This window comes from Kogia breviceps, chromosome 14, assembly GCF_026419965.1.
Source record: "Kogia breviceps isolate mKogBre1 chromosome 14, mKogBre1 haplotype 1, whole genome shotgun sequence".
Taxonomy (NCBI): Eukaryota; Metazoa; Chordata; class Mammalia; order Artiodactyla; family Physeteridae; genus Kogia; species Kogia breviceps.
Genome location: NC_081323.1, coordinates 21954368 through 21967588, shown reverse-complemented (window position 1 = coordinate 21967588; position 13221 = coordinate 21954368). Strand labels below are relative to the sequence as shown.

General features: G+C 40.8%; 1 protein-coding gene across 3 annotated transcripts in view; it reads left to right on the top strand.

The window, feature by feature from the left end:
• RPN2 (ribophorin II) overlaps positions 1 to 13221 on the top strand; it is a 55712-nt gene that overhangs the window by 29630 nt on the left and 12861 nt on the right. For all 3 annotated transcript variants that reach the window (XR_010836388.1, XM_059038012.2, XM_059038010.2), the window contains exons 10-11: positions 10283 to 10374; positions 12375 to 12489. Coding sequence is in view for 2 of the 3 variants with exons in the window: in XM_059038012.2 (XP_058893995.1) it covers positions 10283 to 10374; positions 12375 to 12489 (207 nt within the window). In the remaining variant the exon portion in view is untranslated. The remainder of the gene's footprint in view (positions 1 to 10282; positions 10375 to 12374; positions 12490 to 13221) is intronic.

The window sequence follows — 13221 nt, the reverse complement described above, 5'->3', positions numbered from 1 at the left end:
CCACTAGTTATCTTACTAGTGTCCCTTTTCTGGTCCCAGATTCAACCGGGGGTCACATATTCCTTTAGCTGTCATGCCCTTTTACTCTCCTCCAATTTAGGATACTTTGTTTTTTGTGACCTTGACACTTTTGAAGAGTACTGGCCAGTTAGTTTGTAGCATGTCCCTCACTCTGGGTTTGTCTGATGTTTCCTCATAATTAAGTTCAGGTCATGCATTTTTGGCGAGAATACACCAAAAGTGATGCTCCTTCTCAGTGCATCCTGTTAGGAAGTATATGCTGTTGATATGTCTCATTGCTGGTGATGTTCACCTTGATCACTTGGTTAAGGTGGTGTCTGCTAGGTTTCTCCATTGTAAAGTTGCTGTTTTTCTGCTTTATAGTTAAGTGTCTGGTGGAGTGATATTTTGAGACTCTGCAAATATCCTGATGATCTTGCCTGTAAGAGTTATTAATGTGGTGTTTGCCAAGAGGTGATTTTCTCTTTCATTCTTTCTACATTTATTAATTGGAATTCTACTGTAAGAAGAAGCTGTCCCCCTTCCACTGCATTTAGTTATTCAATTACATATAATACTCTGGATTCATGGATACTTATTTTACTCTGTAGGTTATAATCCATTACTGTCATCATTTATTTTTTTTGCTCATATTATCCCAAATTTGGCCTTTGGAGAGCTCCTCAGGTTGGCCCCTGTGTCACTTTCTTTTACTGAAAGGACAAGGCAGCTAGAAAGTTTGACCTTTTCAAAAGTGGGGAATTACTTAACATCGTTAGATTAAACATTTATATTAAAAGTTTGGCAGAAAGGAGGATATTTTCTGGAACTCTAGTCTCTCTGCCTTTTCTCTACCTCATGTCTTGACCTTTTTGGGCAGGAGACATCTGATCCTAGTCCATTCACTAATACAAGATTTGGATAGAAATTATTGTAGTGTGTACCTTGAACCTTGAAAATCCAGATTCTTTCAATTTTAGTTTCCTGCATTAAGGGGCCTTATTTGCAACTGAACACATTGAAAGACAGACTTTCTTTTGGCCTGAAACCTCCTTCCTTCTACCTATACAATCTTGATAACGACATATCCAAGATAAGTGCCATACCCATACATCACAGCCGTTCTTAACCCTTCCTTTCTTTCCACTCTGACTACTGGTCAGTCACCATGTCCTGTTGATTCCATCTTTCCACCTTTTTTTTTTTTTTTTTTTTTTTTTTTTTTTTTTTTTTTTTTTTTTGCGTGTACGTGGGCCTCTCACTGTTGTGGCCTCTCCCGTTGCGGAGCACAGGCTCCGGACGCACAGGCTCAGCGGCCACGGCTCACGGGCCTAGTTGCTCCGCGGCATGTGGGATCTTCCCGGACCGGGGCACGAACCCGTGTCTCCTGCATCGGCAGGCGGACTCTCAACCACTGCGCCACCAGGGAAGCCCCATCTTTCCACCTTTAAGTGTCTTTTGCATGATTCCTTTGTTCTTCAGCCCCAGTTTTCCTACTTGGGAGATCCCAAGTAGGTAGATAGGTAGTTTCCAGCCAGTTTCACTGTCTTCAGTCTTTGCTCCTTCCATTTAATAAGCACTGTAAACACCACTAGAATGATAAGATCACAGTGTTCCCCTAGTTAAACATTTCTTCGGTTCTCTATTGCCTGTGAATAAGGTCTAGACTTCATTGTGGCTTTAAAAGGTCCTTCACAGAGCACATGCACATCCTTCACTGTGGCTGCATCCCCATCCCTTCAGCTCTAGCTGCTCTTGACCACATACTCACCCTCATATACATTTTACGTGTCCAGTACACGTAAAGCCTTTGGACTTCTCTTGTTTCTTCCATGGGGAATGTTCTTCCCCTCCCTTGCTGAACTACTCATTCTGTAAGGTCTAGTTCAAATATTGCTCCTTCATCTGTGCTCCCATAGGATTTTAATTTAATTTAATTTTTTATTTTGGACTATTTAAAAGATACAGAAGAGAACAAAGAATAATAGAATGATTGTCATATACCTACTGGCCACTCATCTCCCTCACACCCTAACATTTTGCTATATTTTTCTTCTTTGTTTTATTTTGGTAAGAAATAAAGCCCTATAGATTGAAATTAAGCTCTCTGTGTATTCCTCACTTTTTCTTCCTCTTTCCCCAGATTTGAGGTGTATGTTCCAATGCCAGTTTTTATATGTCTGCTACATATGTATTTTTAAGCAATTTATTGCATTGATTTGCATCTTACCAAAATTTATATGCTTCATTATACTATATGTATCCTCTTGCAATTTGCTTGTTTTCACTCAATATTAAAGACAACTAGCCATATTTATGCATGTAGAACTAGAGCTATATGCATAAATATGAATAATTTTCATAAAATTGTCTTCCTTTTATGAATGCATCAGATTTATTAATTCATTTTCTGTTGTTGGACATTTAGACTTTCACTGTTACAGACAATGCTGCTGTGAATATCCTAGTACGTTTGCTTATGCACATTTTGTTTCTCTAGAATGAAGTTGTGGGATTGTAGGGTATATTCATCTTCCAGCTTTATTAGGTTTTGCCAAATTGCTCTTTTCTTCATATTTGTACCAGTATTTGCTATTATGAGTTTGGATAATCTGATGGATAGGAAATGGTATCTTGTTGTTGCAGTGTTTTTCTTTGGTTTCTAGTGAGATTGAGCATCTTTTCTTGTGTCTATGGGCCATTTAGGTTTCTTCTTCTGTGAATTGTCGTATATCTTTTGTCTTTTTCTTTTGGTTTGTTAGTCTTTTAATTATTGATTTTTAGGAGCTACATATATTCTGGAGCTATATATATTAGTAAATTCCTAGTTATAAGCATCAGATATTATCCCTCAGTGTTGCTTTGTGGCATCTTTCAACGCACTGAAGTTCATTTCAATGAAGCCTAATTTATAAGTCTTTTTTTCCCTAGATTGTACTTTTTGTGTCTTTAAAAAATTCTACGCTGCTCCAGGATCAAAAAGGTATTCTCTCATATTGTCTTCTAACAGTTTTAAAGTTTTTTTTACCCCATATATTTAGGGCTTGTCTACTTGGTTTATTTTTGTTGCTGTAGTATTTTACACCCTGTCCATAATTGTTCTTACTGCATTGTATTACCATTGTTTGCTCATAAGTGTTGCTCTTTCATTGGGCTGGGTGCTCCCTGTGGGCAGAGACCAAATCTTATTCTTTCAGTGCTTAGCTTCCATCTCAGACCACTTAAAAGAAGAAAAGGATGGAGTGGTCTAAACATTAAAGATGTTTCCCCACATTCCAAGGCCCTTAGAACTGCGGTAATTCATCTTCTACGGGTGAGCCTTTTACCCTACACAAAGTAGCTTTCTTTTTTCTTTCAAATAACAGCTTTACTGAGGATATATGTAATTCACATACCATAAAATTACCCAGTAAAAGTATATAATTCAGCATATTTAGTATATTTAGATGAGAGTTGTGCAACCACTACCACCATCTAATTCCAGAGCATTTTTACCACCGCCAAAAAGCAACCCTGTGTCTATTTGTAGACACTCCTTATGCTATAGGAATATATCCTCCTCCCAGTCCTGGCAACTACTAACCTACTTTTTGTCTCTATGGTTTGCCTATTTGGGACATTTCATGTAACTGGAATAATAAAATATGTAGCCTTTTGTGTTTTTAACTTAGTGTAATATTTTTAAGGTTCATTCATGCTGTAGCATGTATCAGTACTTTATTCCTTTCTATGGCTAAATAATTTCGTATTTCATCATGTGGATATATACCTCATTTTGTTTATCCATTCATCACTTGATGGACATTTGGGGTATTTCCATGTTTTGGATATTATAAATAACGCTGCTATTTACATTCATGTACAGGTTTTTGTTTGAACACCTGTTTTCAGTTCTTTCAGGTTTATGCCTAGGAATGGAATTGCTGAGTCATATGATAACTCTATGTTTAACTTTTTGAGGAACTGGCAAACTCTTTCTCAAAGAAGCTGCACCATTTTACATCCCCACCAGCAATGTGTGAGGGTTCCAATTTCTCTGTATCCTTACCAACTCTTGTTATTTATTATCTGTCTGTTTCATTTTGGCCATCCTAGATGGGTGTGAAATGGTATCTCATTGTGATTTGTTTTGCATTTCTCTGGTGGCTAATGCTATTGAGCATCTTTTTATGTGCTATTTGGTCATTTATGTATGTTTTTTGGAGAAATGTCTATTTAGGTCTTTTCCCCATTAAAATATTTTATTTTGTCTCTTTATTTCTTCCTTCCTAATCTATATACTTCTTTTTTCCTTTTCTTATTACATTGTTTGTCTTTTTATGTTCTTGAGTTATAAGAGTCTGTATATATTCTTAATACAAGTTCTTTATCAGATATATGATACACAGATATTTTCTCACAGTCTGTAGGTTGTCTTTTCCCTTTCTTGATGTTGTCTTCTGAACCACAAACGGTTTTAATTTTGATGAAGTACAATATCTTTATTTTTCTTTCATTGATTGTGATTTAAGTGCTGTGTCTAATAAACCGTTGCATAATCTGAGAGCATGAAAATTTACTCTTATGTTTTCTTATAAGAATTTTATAATTTTAGCTCTTACATTTAGTTTTCTGAACAATTTTGAGTTAATTTTTGTATGTGGTGTGAGGTAGGTGTTCAGCTTCCTCCTTATACATGTGGATGTGCAGTTGTCCCAGCACCATTTGTCAAAAAGACTGTTCTTTGCCTATTGACTTGTCTTGGCACCCCAGATACTGTCTGACAGCTCCCCATTTGCTCTAGTTCCTGAAGAGAATAGGGCAGAGTCCCCACATTCCATACCTTTCCTCCCGATCCCTTTCTGGGGCTCCACCAATAAACTATTTTCGTGCCAGCTGCAAAAAAAAAAAAAAAAGAAAAAAAAGAAAAAAAAAATCAGTGTGACCATAAATGGTTGCAGTTATATTCCATTAATCTATATTTTTATCCTTATAGCAATACTATGCTGTCTTGATTGTTGTAACAGCTTGGCTTTTCGTTACATCAAATCTGGTGTTTGCACAAGTGTTTCTATGGTCGTTGGAAAAATTAAATAAGTACAAAATAACAGAAATGGCTAATGGCTGTTACTCATGCAATGATAATAAGCTCCCATAGAGGCCATTGCTGTCCTTTTCCTTCCCAGTGATGGAGTAAGCGTTAAAAATCTCTCTTCATTATGTTAAGCTTTATGCGTGTGTTTGTGTGTGTGTATGCCTGCCTATGTGCACGTGCATGCTCTGACCTCTGTCACATATGCAACTTTACTTTGTAATTTCAGTAATAGTCATGCTTAGAGCCTCAGAGCGGGTCAGCAGGTCCTGTTTACTCTCCTGAGAGATGCTTGACATTGGTCAGAGTGCATTAATGGTGGTTTGGTGTGGAGGGCCTGTAATAGCACTCATTGACATTGGATTTGCTGTCAGGGGAAGCATGGGTTTTAGAAGCTGTCATTAGCATTAATTGCCCCTAATGCGCCATCATTTTTGACAGTAATGAGCTAAACAGGGAGGTTATTACTCTCAGCAGAAAGACTGCATTTCCTGGCGTTAAAACATTTTTTGAGGTGTATGTGGCATGCAGTACAGGCAAAAGAAGGGCTAGTTGATTCACTGTAAAGCAGGCTTAGCTGCATTTAAACTGGCTAAATAAGTCCCTTTCTTATTATAAAAACTAATTCTGCAGTGTTAGTTTGAAGGAAGAAGCAGCTAACCAACAGGGATCCTACTCTGAACTCTTTACAACAGGGTTTTGAAAAAACCTCAATTTGCTTTAAGAGAGTAGCATAAAAATGCTTTTCTTTTCAGTGTTTCCAGAGACCCATTTGTAGTAAGATTTTAGGAGCAGAAGGACTTGTTTTAAATGGTTCCTTATTTAAGAACAGCCCTACGGTGTTTCTGTGCAACACAGAAAGCTGTAACTTAGGAGGCCTTTTAAAATTAGGGCTGAGAGCAAACCCAAAATGACTTGAGTTCACTGCAGTTTGCCCTTTCATTATTCCATGTGTCTGTATTGTGAATGCTTATAATGTCTTCAGAACAAACATACAGTTGAATCTTGATTAGCAGGCTTTAGTGACCATGTTATTATTGAAAGTTTATAGTCAGGATTCTAAGTGAAAATCTGCAAGTTGATGGCTTCCTTATCATTATAATTAGGATACACTGAGGAGCCTTATACAAGTCTTTAAACATGTTTGTGTTTATTCATCTGTTGAAAGGGAGAGTGATTGTCTTTTAAATCATATTTATTGGGTGGTACTTTTATTTTGGCCGTACTGCATGGCATGTGGGATCTTAGTTCCCTCACCAGGGATCGAACCTGTGTCCCCAGCATTGGAGGTGTAGTCTCAACCGCTGGACCACAAGGGAAGTCCCTGAGTGGTACTTTTTCATACAGAATCGTTTATAAAGAAGAAAGTATTTGTCACACAATGCTATTGCTCAGATAATCCCTATTTTATTTTTTTTTATTTATTTATTATTTTTTGGCTGCATTGGGTCTTCACTGCTGTGTGTGGGCTTTCTGTAGTTGTGGCGAGCAGGGGCTACTCTTTGTTGCAGTGTGCGGGCTTCTCATTGCAATGGCTTCTCTTGTTGCAGAGCACGGGCTCTAGGCGCTCAGGTTTCAGTAGTTGTGGCTCATGGGCTCTAGAGCACAGGCTCAGTAGTTGTGGCGCACGGGCTTAGTTGCTCCGCGGCATGTGGGATCTTTCCGGACTAGGGCTTGAACCTGTGTCCTCTGCATGGGCAGGCAGATTCTTAACCACTGTGCCACCCGGGAAGTCCCAATCTCTATTTTTAAAAAAATAGGAGTAAAATATGCATGTAGTTAAAAAAAATTCAAACTGTAAAAAGGTATATAATGAAACATTAGAGCCTTCTCTCATCCCTTCAGTCTAGTCCCTCTCTTTAAAGCAAGGGTCCCCAACCGCCAGTACCACTCCGCGGCCTGTTAGGAGCCAGGCCGCACAGCAGGAGGTGAGCGGCTGACCAGCAAGCAAGCAAGGCTTCACCTGCCGCTCCCCATCGTTCGCATTACTGCCTGAGCCACGCCATCCACCTGCCCACTCCTCCACCCCCACCCCCACCCCTGTCTGTGGAAAAATTGTCTTCCATGAAACCGGTCCCTGGTGCCAAATGGTTGGGGACTGCTGCCTTAGAGGAATCCATTAGTAACAGTTAACTGTGTATACTTTGAAAAAGAAGGATGCCCATATCATTGAATGTATGCATATCCTTTCTTATTTAAGCAAAAGTGATCATTCTATGAACAGTTGTATTCTTTGCTTTTGTTACAAAGTAGAGGCTCCCAGCTTTCCCCTTGGGGTCTGTTCAACTTGATGGCCTCCCCCCACCCCTCCCCCCCCTACTCCCCTGCCATAATTCACCCAGTTGCCTGGACTCAGTGACAGGCGACGTTAAATATAATTCTGCCAATAGATGGCTGTGTATTCAAAAGAAGGAGTGGTTATCTCCATATCAGTCCATAGACACCTACGTTGTTCTTTTTAATTGCTCCATAGTAGTTCAAAGTGTATGTGTATATATCATTATTTCTCTAACTAGTCTCCTCTTTATGGACATTTAGGTGGGATGATGATTTTAAAATCAACATTTACAAATTAAATGAGTGAGTCCTTAAGAGAATGAGTCGCAGAAGTGAAGAGGGAATTATCTAGTTAATGTTGATGAAGATTGCAGAGTAATTACCTGTGAAAACAGATTATTTTTATAGCATGGAGTATTGCTAAACGCCTGCTTCTCCTGAAACCAGAGGACTGCCTAAGCCCTCCTGCTACACATTTTCCACTCCCCAAACAAGGGCTGCCCGAGGCCAGCTTGGGTCACAGTTCCTTCTGCTGTGCTTCCATAGCACTTTGTCCATCCCTGCATTAAAGCAGCAGCCTCGTCTGTTATAATTTAGCTTTGCCTTTATGCTTCCCTTTAGGACAGGAAGTGCATCTTGCCATCTCTGTCTGTCCCTGCACTTAGGTGTTCCAGATGCTCTAGGGGGATATAGGGAAGTGGTCTCAGTGGGGTGTCTTGCTAAAAATCAGAGCTCTTTGGCTACTTCTTTGCTTGAGCCTTCCACTCCAGTTTTTCTTCAAATGGAAGTGCTGTCAGTGCCTCTCTGGGTTGAGCTTTATAACAGCAAAGTTGGCTCTGGTTCCAAGCCCTGTATGAGTTGTGAAGCTGTTTGCTCAGCAGAGCATCCAAGAGCCAAAGTGGAGGATACCAGCTCTCTCCTTGGTGGTTTATTCAACTTGAAGGCCATTTGTTCCCCTCCCTCCCCCACCCCCCACTGTAGTTCACCCAGTTGCCTAGATTCAGTGACAAGCTATGATGCTAAATATAATTCTGCCAATAGGCGGTTGTGTGTTCAAAAGCAGGAGGTAATAATATGCTTATAGCCTTCAGTAATCTTTTACATTTAGGGTTTTTTTTTTTTTTTTTTTAAGCAAAACAGAACACCCCTATTCAACCTGATAATTGAGGTTGTTGTCACAAAATAATTACGGAGGCCGTTAAAAGGAATTACTTGATAGCTATCGTTATCTCTTTTAAATTTTTCTTCTTTGCCCTTATTTGAGGTTCTCACACCTTGATAGTGCATTTTAGAAAAATGCTGAAGCTGTCCTTCACTTATTTGCCCAGCCTTCTATCTCTATTCCTTGATCCTAACTTAGACTGTAAACCAGTGTATTTGGCAAGGATTTCTTTAAGCATTACATCCAAGCTTATCAAATATTTGGAAGTCTCACTGATATGTTTACACATTAAAAGTGCCTTGGGGGCTTCCCTGGTGGTGCAGTGGTTGAGAGTCCGCCTGCCGATGCAGGGGACACGGGTTCGTGCCCCGGTCGGGGGAGATCTCGCATGCCGTGGAGCGGCTGGGCCCGTGAGCCATGGCCGCTGAGTCTTTGCGTCCGGAGCCTGTGCTCCGCAACGGGAGAAGGGCACAGCAGTGAGAGGCCCACGTAACGCAAAAAATAAATAAATAAATAAATAAAATAACAGTGCCTTGGGATTGTGTAATTTGCACATTCAAACTTAGACTTTAAATAAAAAATTTAAATAAAAAATTTCCCGAGTAGACTTTTAGCATGTTTTCTGTCTCTTTTGGAATTTTATGTTTATTTTAATCTAATTTTTAAAAATTTCTTATTTACTAGCATTGGCTGTCCCCTCTTTGTGAAAATGTTTATAGGGAATGTATAGAATTTAAGCAACCTAAGAGTTAAGATGGACTGGTTTGTGCTTGTAACAAACTCCAAATCTCAGTGACTAAACCACCAAGTTTCTTTTTTGCCCATGCAAGGTATCTTTAATGTGTCAGCTGGAGACTCTGCTTCACGTTGCCCTTACTCCAGGACCCAGGCTGAAGTAGTAAGCCCCTCTGTAAGTTGTCTGTGTCCACGTCAGAGGAGAAGAGAATCACAAACCAACTCTTAAGCTTCCACTTGGAAGTGACACGCTTCTGGCTAGAGCCAGTCACGTAGCCATACCTGACTCCAGGAGGGCAGGGAAGTACATTTCTGCCACATGCTCAGAAGGAGAAGCAGAAGTATTGGTGGATGGCACAGATGACTGCCATAGCTTCTTAAATCTTCCTGGGCAGACCTGTAGTCTGCTTGGCACAAACTTAAGTGTTGGCTGGGAAGTTGGACAGGAAGGTGCCTAAGAACATGGACTCTAAGTCAGGATGCCTGAGCCTAAACCCTGGCTCTGCCTTACTAGCTATCTGAACTTGAATGAATGGCTTCATTGCTCTAATCTTTAATTTCCTCATCTGAAATAGCACTACCTTAGAGTTGTGGTGAGGATTAAATGAGATCATCTTAGAAGGCCAGTGTCTTTCACATAGTAAACACTCAATAAACATTAGCTGTCATTAGAATTGAGTACTTGTTGATTTAAATTATTTGAAGGTTACTACTTAAGGAGTTTCTCCCTTATTTATTTTAAAGTACACATGAAGATATCTACTTTTTTTCTTTTTGTTTCTTTTTTCATATATACCATTCATTCAAAGCCAAAGAAAGGAAGAAGGGATAAGAATCAAGGAGTTACTTTTAGGCCTCAAGATGGAAGAAGTAGAAATACTACTGGGATGGGTCAGTTTTACTAAAATCATTGAAGACTCCTGTCCTAGGATTTTTTTCATGCCTTGACTCACAAGTAAGAGAAAAGTTTGGGTATGTATATTAATTCCTGGTATACTCACCAGCTGACTTGGTGATTTTCTTCTGTTTCACCCTAGCTCAGAGTCAAGATTTCCACTGAAGTTGGCATCACAAATGTCGATCTCTCCACTGTGGATAAGGATCAGAGCATTGCACCCAAAACCACGCGGTAGGTGGGATGCCTCCTGGGCACAGGGAGAATCCAGGCTTGAGCTGGGAGGAGCATGCCTAGGCACCGAGCCCCTCCAGACGTCATTTCTGTGTCAGCGGTGACCCAGCTTGTACTCCAGATTAAAGAGGCTGTCATTCCTCTGGCACTGCATCAGGGGTGCTGCTTGGCATCCAAACAAATTTGGGGGTTGTCTATATCAGTGATCATTCCCTGAGCAAACTGTTTATTAACAGTCCACAACGAGGTAAGGCGCTTACCTCAGAATATAAGTCTATGTCAGTCAGCTGTGTTACCAAACACATTATTTAGTTCAGATGACAATTCTTTTTAAAACAAGACTTTCTTTGGGTTTTTTTTTTTTTGGCCGCATTGCATGGCTTGTGGGATCTTAGGTCCCCAACCAGGGATCTAACCCTTACCTTTGACAATGAAAGCACAGAGTCTTAACTACTGGACCACCGGGGAATTCCCTAAAACCAAGACTTTCTTAATGGAGGAAGCAGTGTATTAACTTATTTTCTGATGTCATCTCTTTATCTTCACAGTCTTGAACTTGCTTTTAGGGGCCTCATGGCAACTCTTCGGCCCACAGTGAGCCTGAAATCAGTTGTACGTCTCACAGGTCCTTAGAAGTGAGATGGCAGATACCCAGCGCTAGGGCTGCGAGTCCCTTTCTCAAGTCCACGGAGGGCATCACTGATCAGTCACAGTATTTGTTCCTGCTGAACTCAGAATCTTTTGGTTTTTTTTTTTTTTTGGCCGCGCCATGTGGCGTGTGGGATCTTAGTTCCCCGACCAGGGATCGAAACTGTGCCCCTTGCATTGGGAGCGCAGTGTCTTAACCACTGGACTGCCAGGGAAGTCCCTCAGAATCTTCTTCAACACAGACTTCTAGGTAACCATTAGTAATTGATCAGAGTTGGGTCAGAACATTGTATGAAGCCATTTCTCAGCCCTCTCCCAGATCTTCATTGGATACGGGGAGAGGGGGCATCTAGACATCTGGGTGTAGTTCAGACCCCAAATTTACTCAACTGGGGTGGCTATAGATGCCAAAGAAAGTGGGGGAACCTTGGAGGCTGTTTTGAAGATGGGATATTAGCCAGAGACTAGAAGCCAAGCATTCATTCCTTTTAAGTCACGTGGAAGGGCTAGGCTTTCTGCCTCTGTCTTGGCTATTTTTATAGTGACATTGGAAATGAGAGCACTGTTGAGAATCCACTGAAATATTGTCTGTAAGAGTGTTTTGCAAAGTTTAATACTCTACATAGATAAAGAGTTGGTATTACTCATAAGTAAATATAAAGCCTAAGCATGAAACATGGCCCATTGTGAGCTGTATAATCATTTGGCTTGTTTTTTATCCCCTGGCCATCTTAACCTAAAATCCCAGGAGATAGCTGTGAAAAGAACAGTTTTCTCATCAAGCCTGCCTGTTGAGAGAATGACTTTTTAAAGCTCAATTTCAGGCAGAAAAATAAATTGAAACAGTGTCCAGGGAAAAAAATGCAGCATTAAAAAAAGAAAAAACTGTAAATACCCTTCTGTCTTTTGCGTCTCCTACCTCCTAGTCTCCCGACCCTGCTCACATATGCTGCTAACGTCGATCCTGTGATTTTTTTTTTTCTCCTTGTGGTTTTGCCAGCGCAGCCCTCCAGTCCGTCTGTGAGCTTGCATGGGGACACGTGAGCCCCACTGTGCCTGACTTGGTTGAGCTGATATCCTTAGGTCCTTCAAGTGAAAGCCTGGAGCATCTGCACATAGCATTTTCCCCAGACCCCGATGAGAGTTTATTCTGTGCTTTTCTCAGTCCTGGCTTTATCAATCCCATTTGCGCTCAGGCCACAGACAATTCTCCACTCTGTCCACAACAGAAAAGTGTTACAATTGGGAGAGGGAGGATTAGGCAATGAAGTGAAGTTTGTATTCTTCCCTCTTGTCTCAGAGATCTGCAGATCCTCCTCTCTGAAAACTTACCATATAAATGTCTCTTTCAGGGTGACCTACCCAGCCAAAGCCAAGGGCACATTCATCGCTGACAGCCACCAGAACTTTGCTTTATTCTTCCAGCTGGTAGATGTGAACACTGGTGCTGAACTCACCCCTCACCAGGTCAGGAAAAAGCTCAGACGGTTCTCTTGGCCTGAAACATTGATGTACACGATAGTTGTTGACGTGGTATATAACACTGAGTCGAGAAAATTTCGAATTCCTGCTTTCAGATCTTCACTCTGAACCCTGACAGTCCATCGGGTTTCCCACATGGCTCTCTGTCCCTCTTGTACTGGTTGTAACCCTGAACCTGAAATGCACTCTTCTTCTAAAGAGATTAGCTGGCATAGAAAAGATATATTTAAGGCAGATGAACACTTAATTGAAGCTTTTTTTCTTTCTGACTAAAAAACATAAAATAATTTTGAAAAACGGAAAACCTAGGAAGTAAGCCCCAAGTATGCTTTTGTTCTGGCCAAAGCAGATTTTGTAGGAATCTGAAAACTAGCACTTTTTTTTTTTTTTTTTTTTTTTTTTTTTTTGTGGTACGCGGGCCTCTCACCGCTGTGGCCTCTCCCGTTGTGGAGCACAGGCTCTGGACGCACAGACTCAGCGGCCATGGCTCACGGGCCCAGCCGCTCTGCGGCATGTGGGATCCTCCCGGACCGGGGCACGAACCCGCGTCCCCTGCATCGGCAGGCAGAGTCTCAATCACTGCGCCACCAGGGAAGCCCAAAACTAGCACTTTTTAACTTGTGCCTGCTTCGTGTTATGAAAGCAATAGGCTTCATTTCTGTTTTCCATATATAACATAATGATAATTATTATTTAAAAGATTTTCAAATCATATCT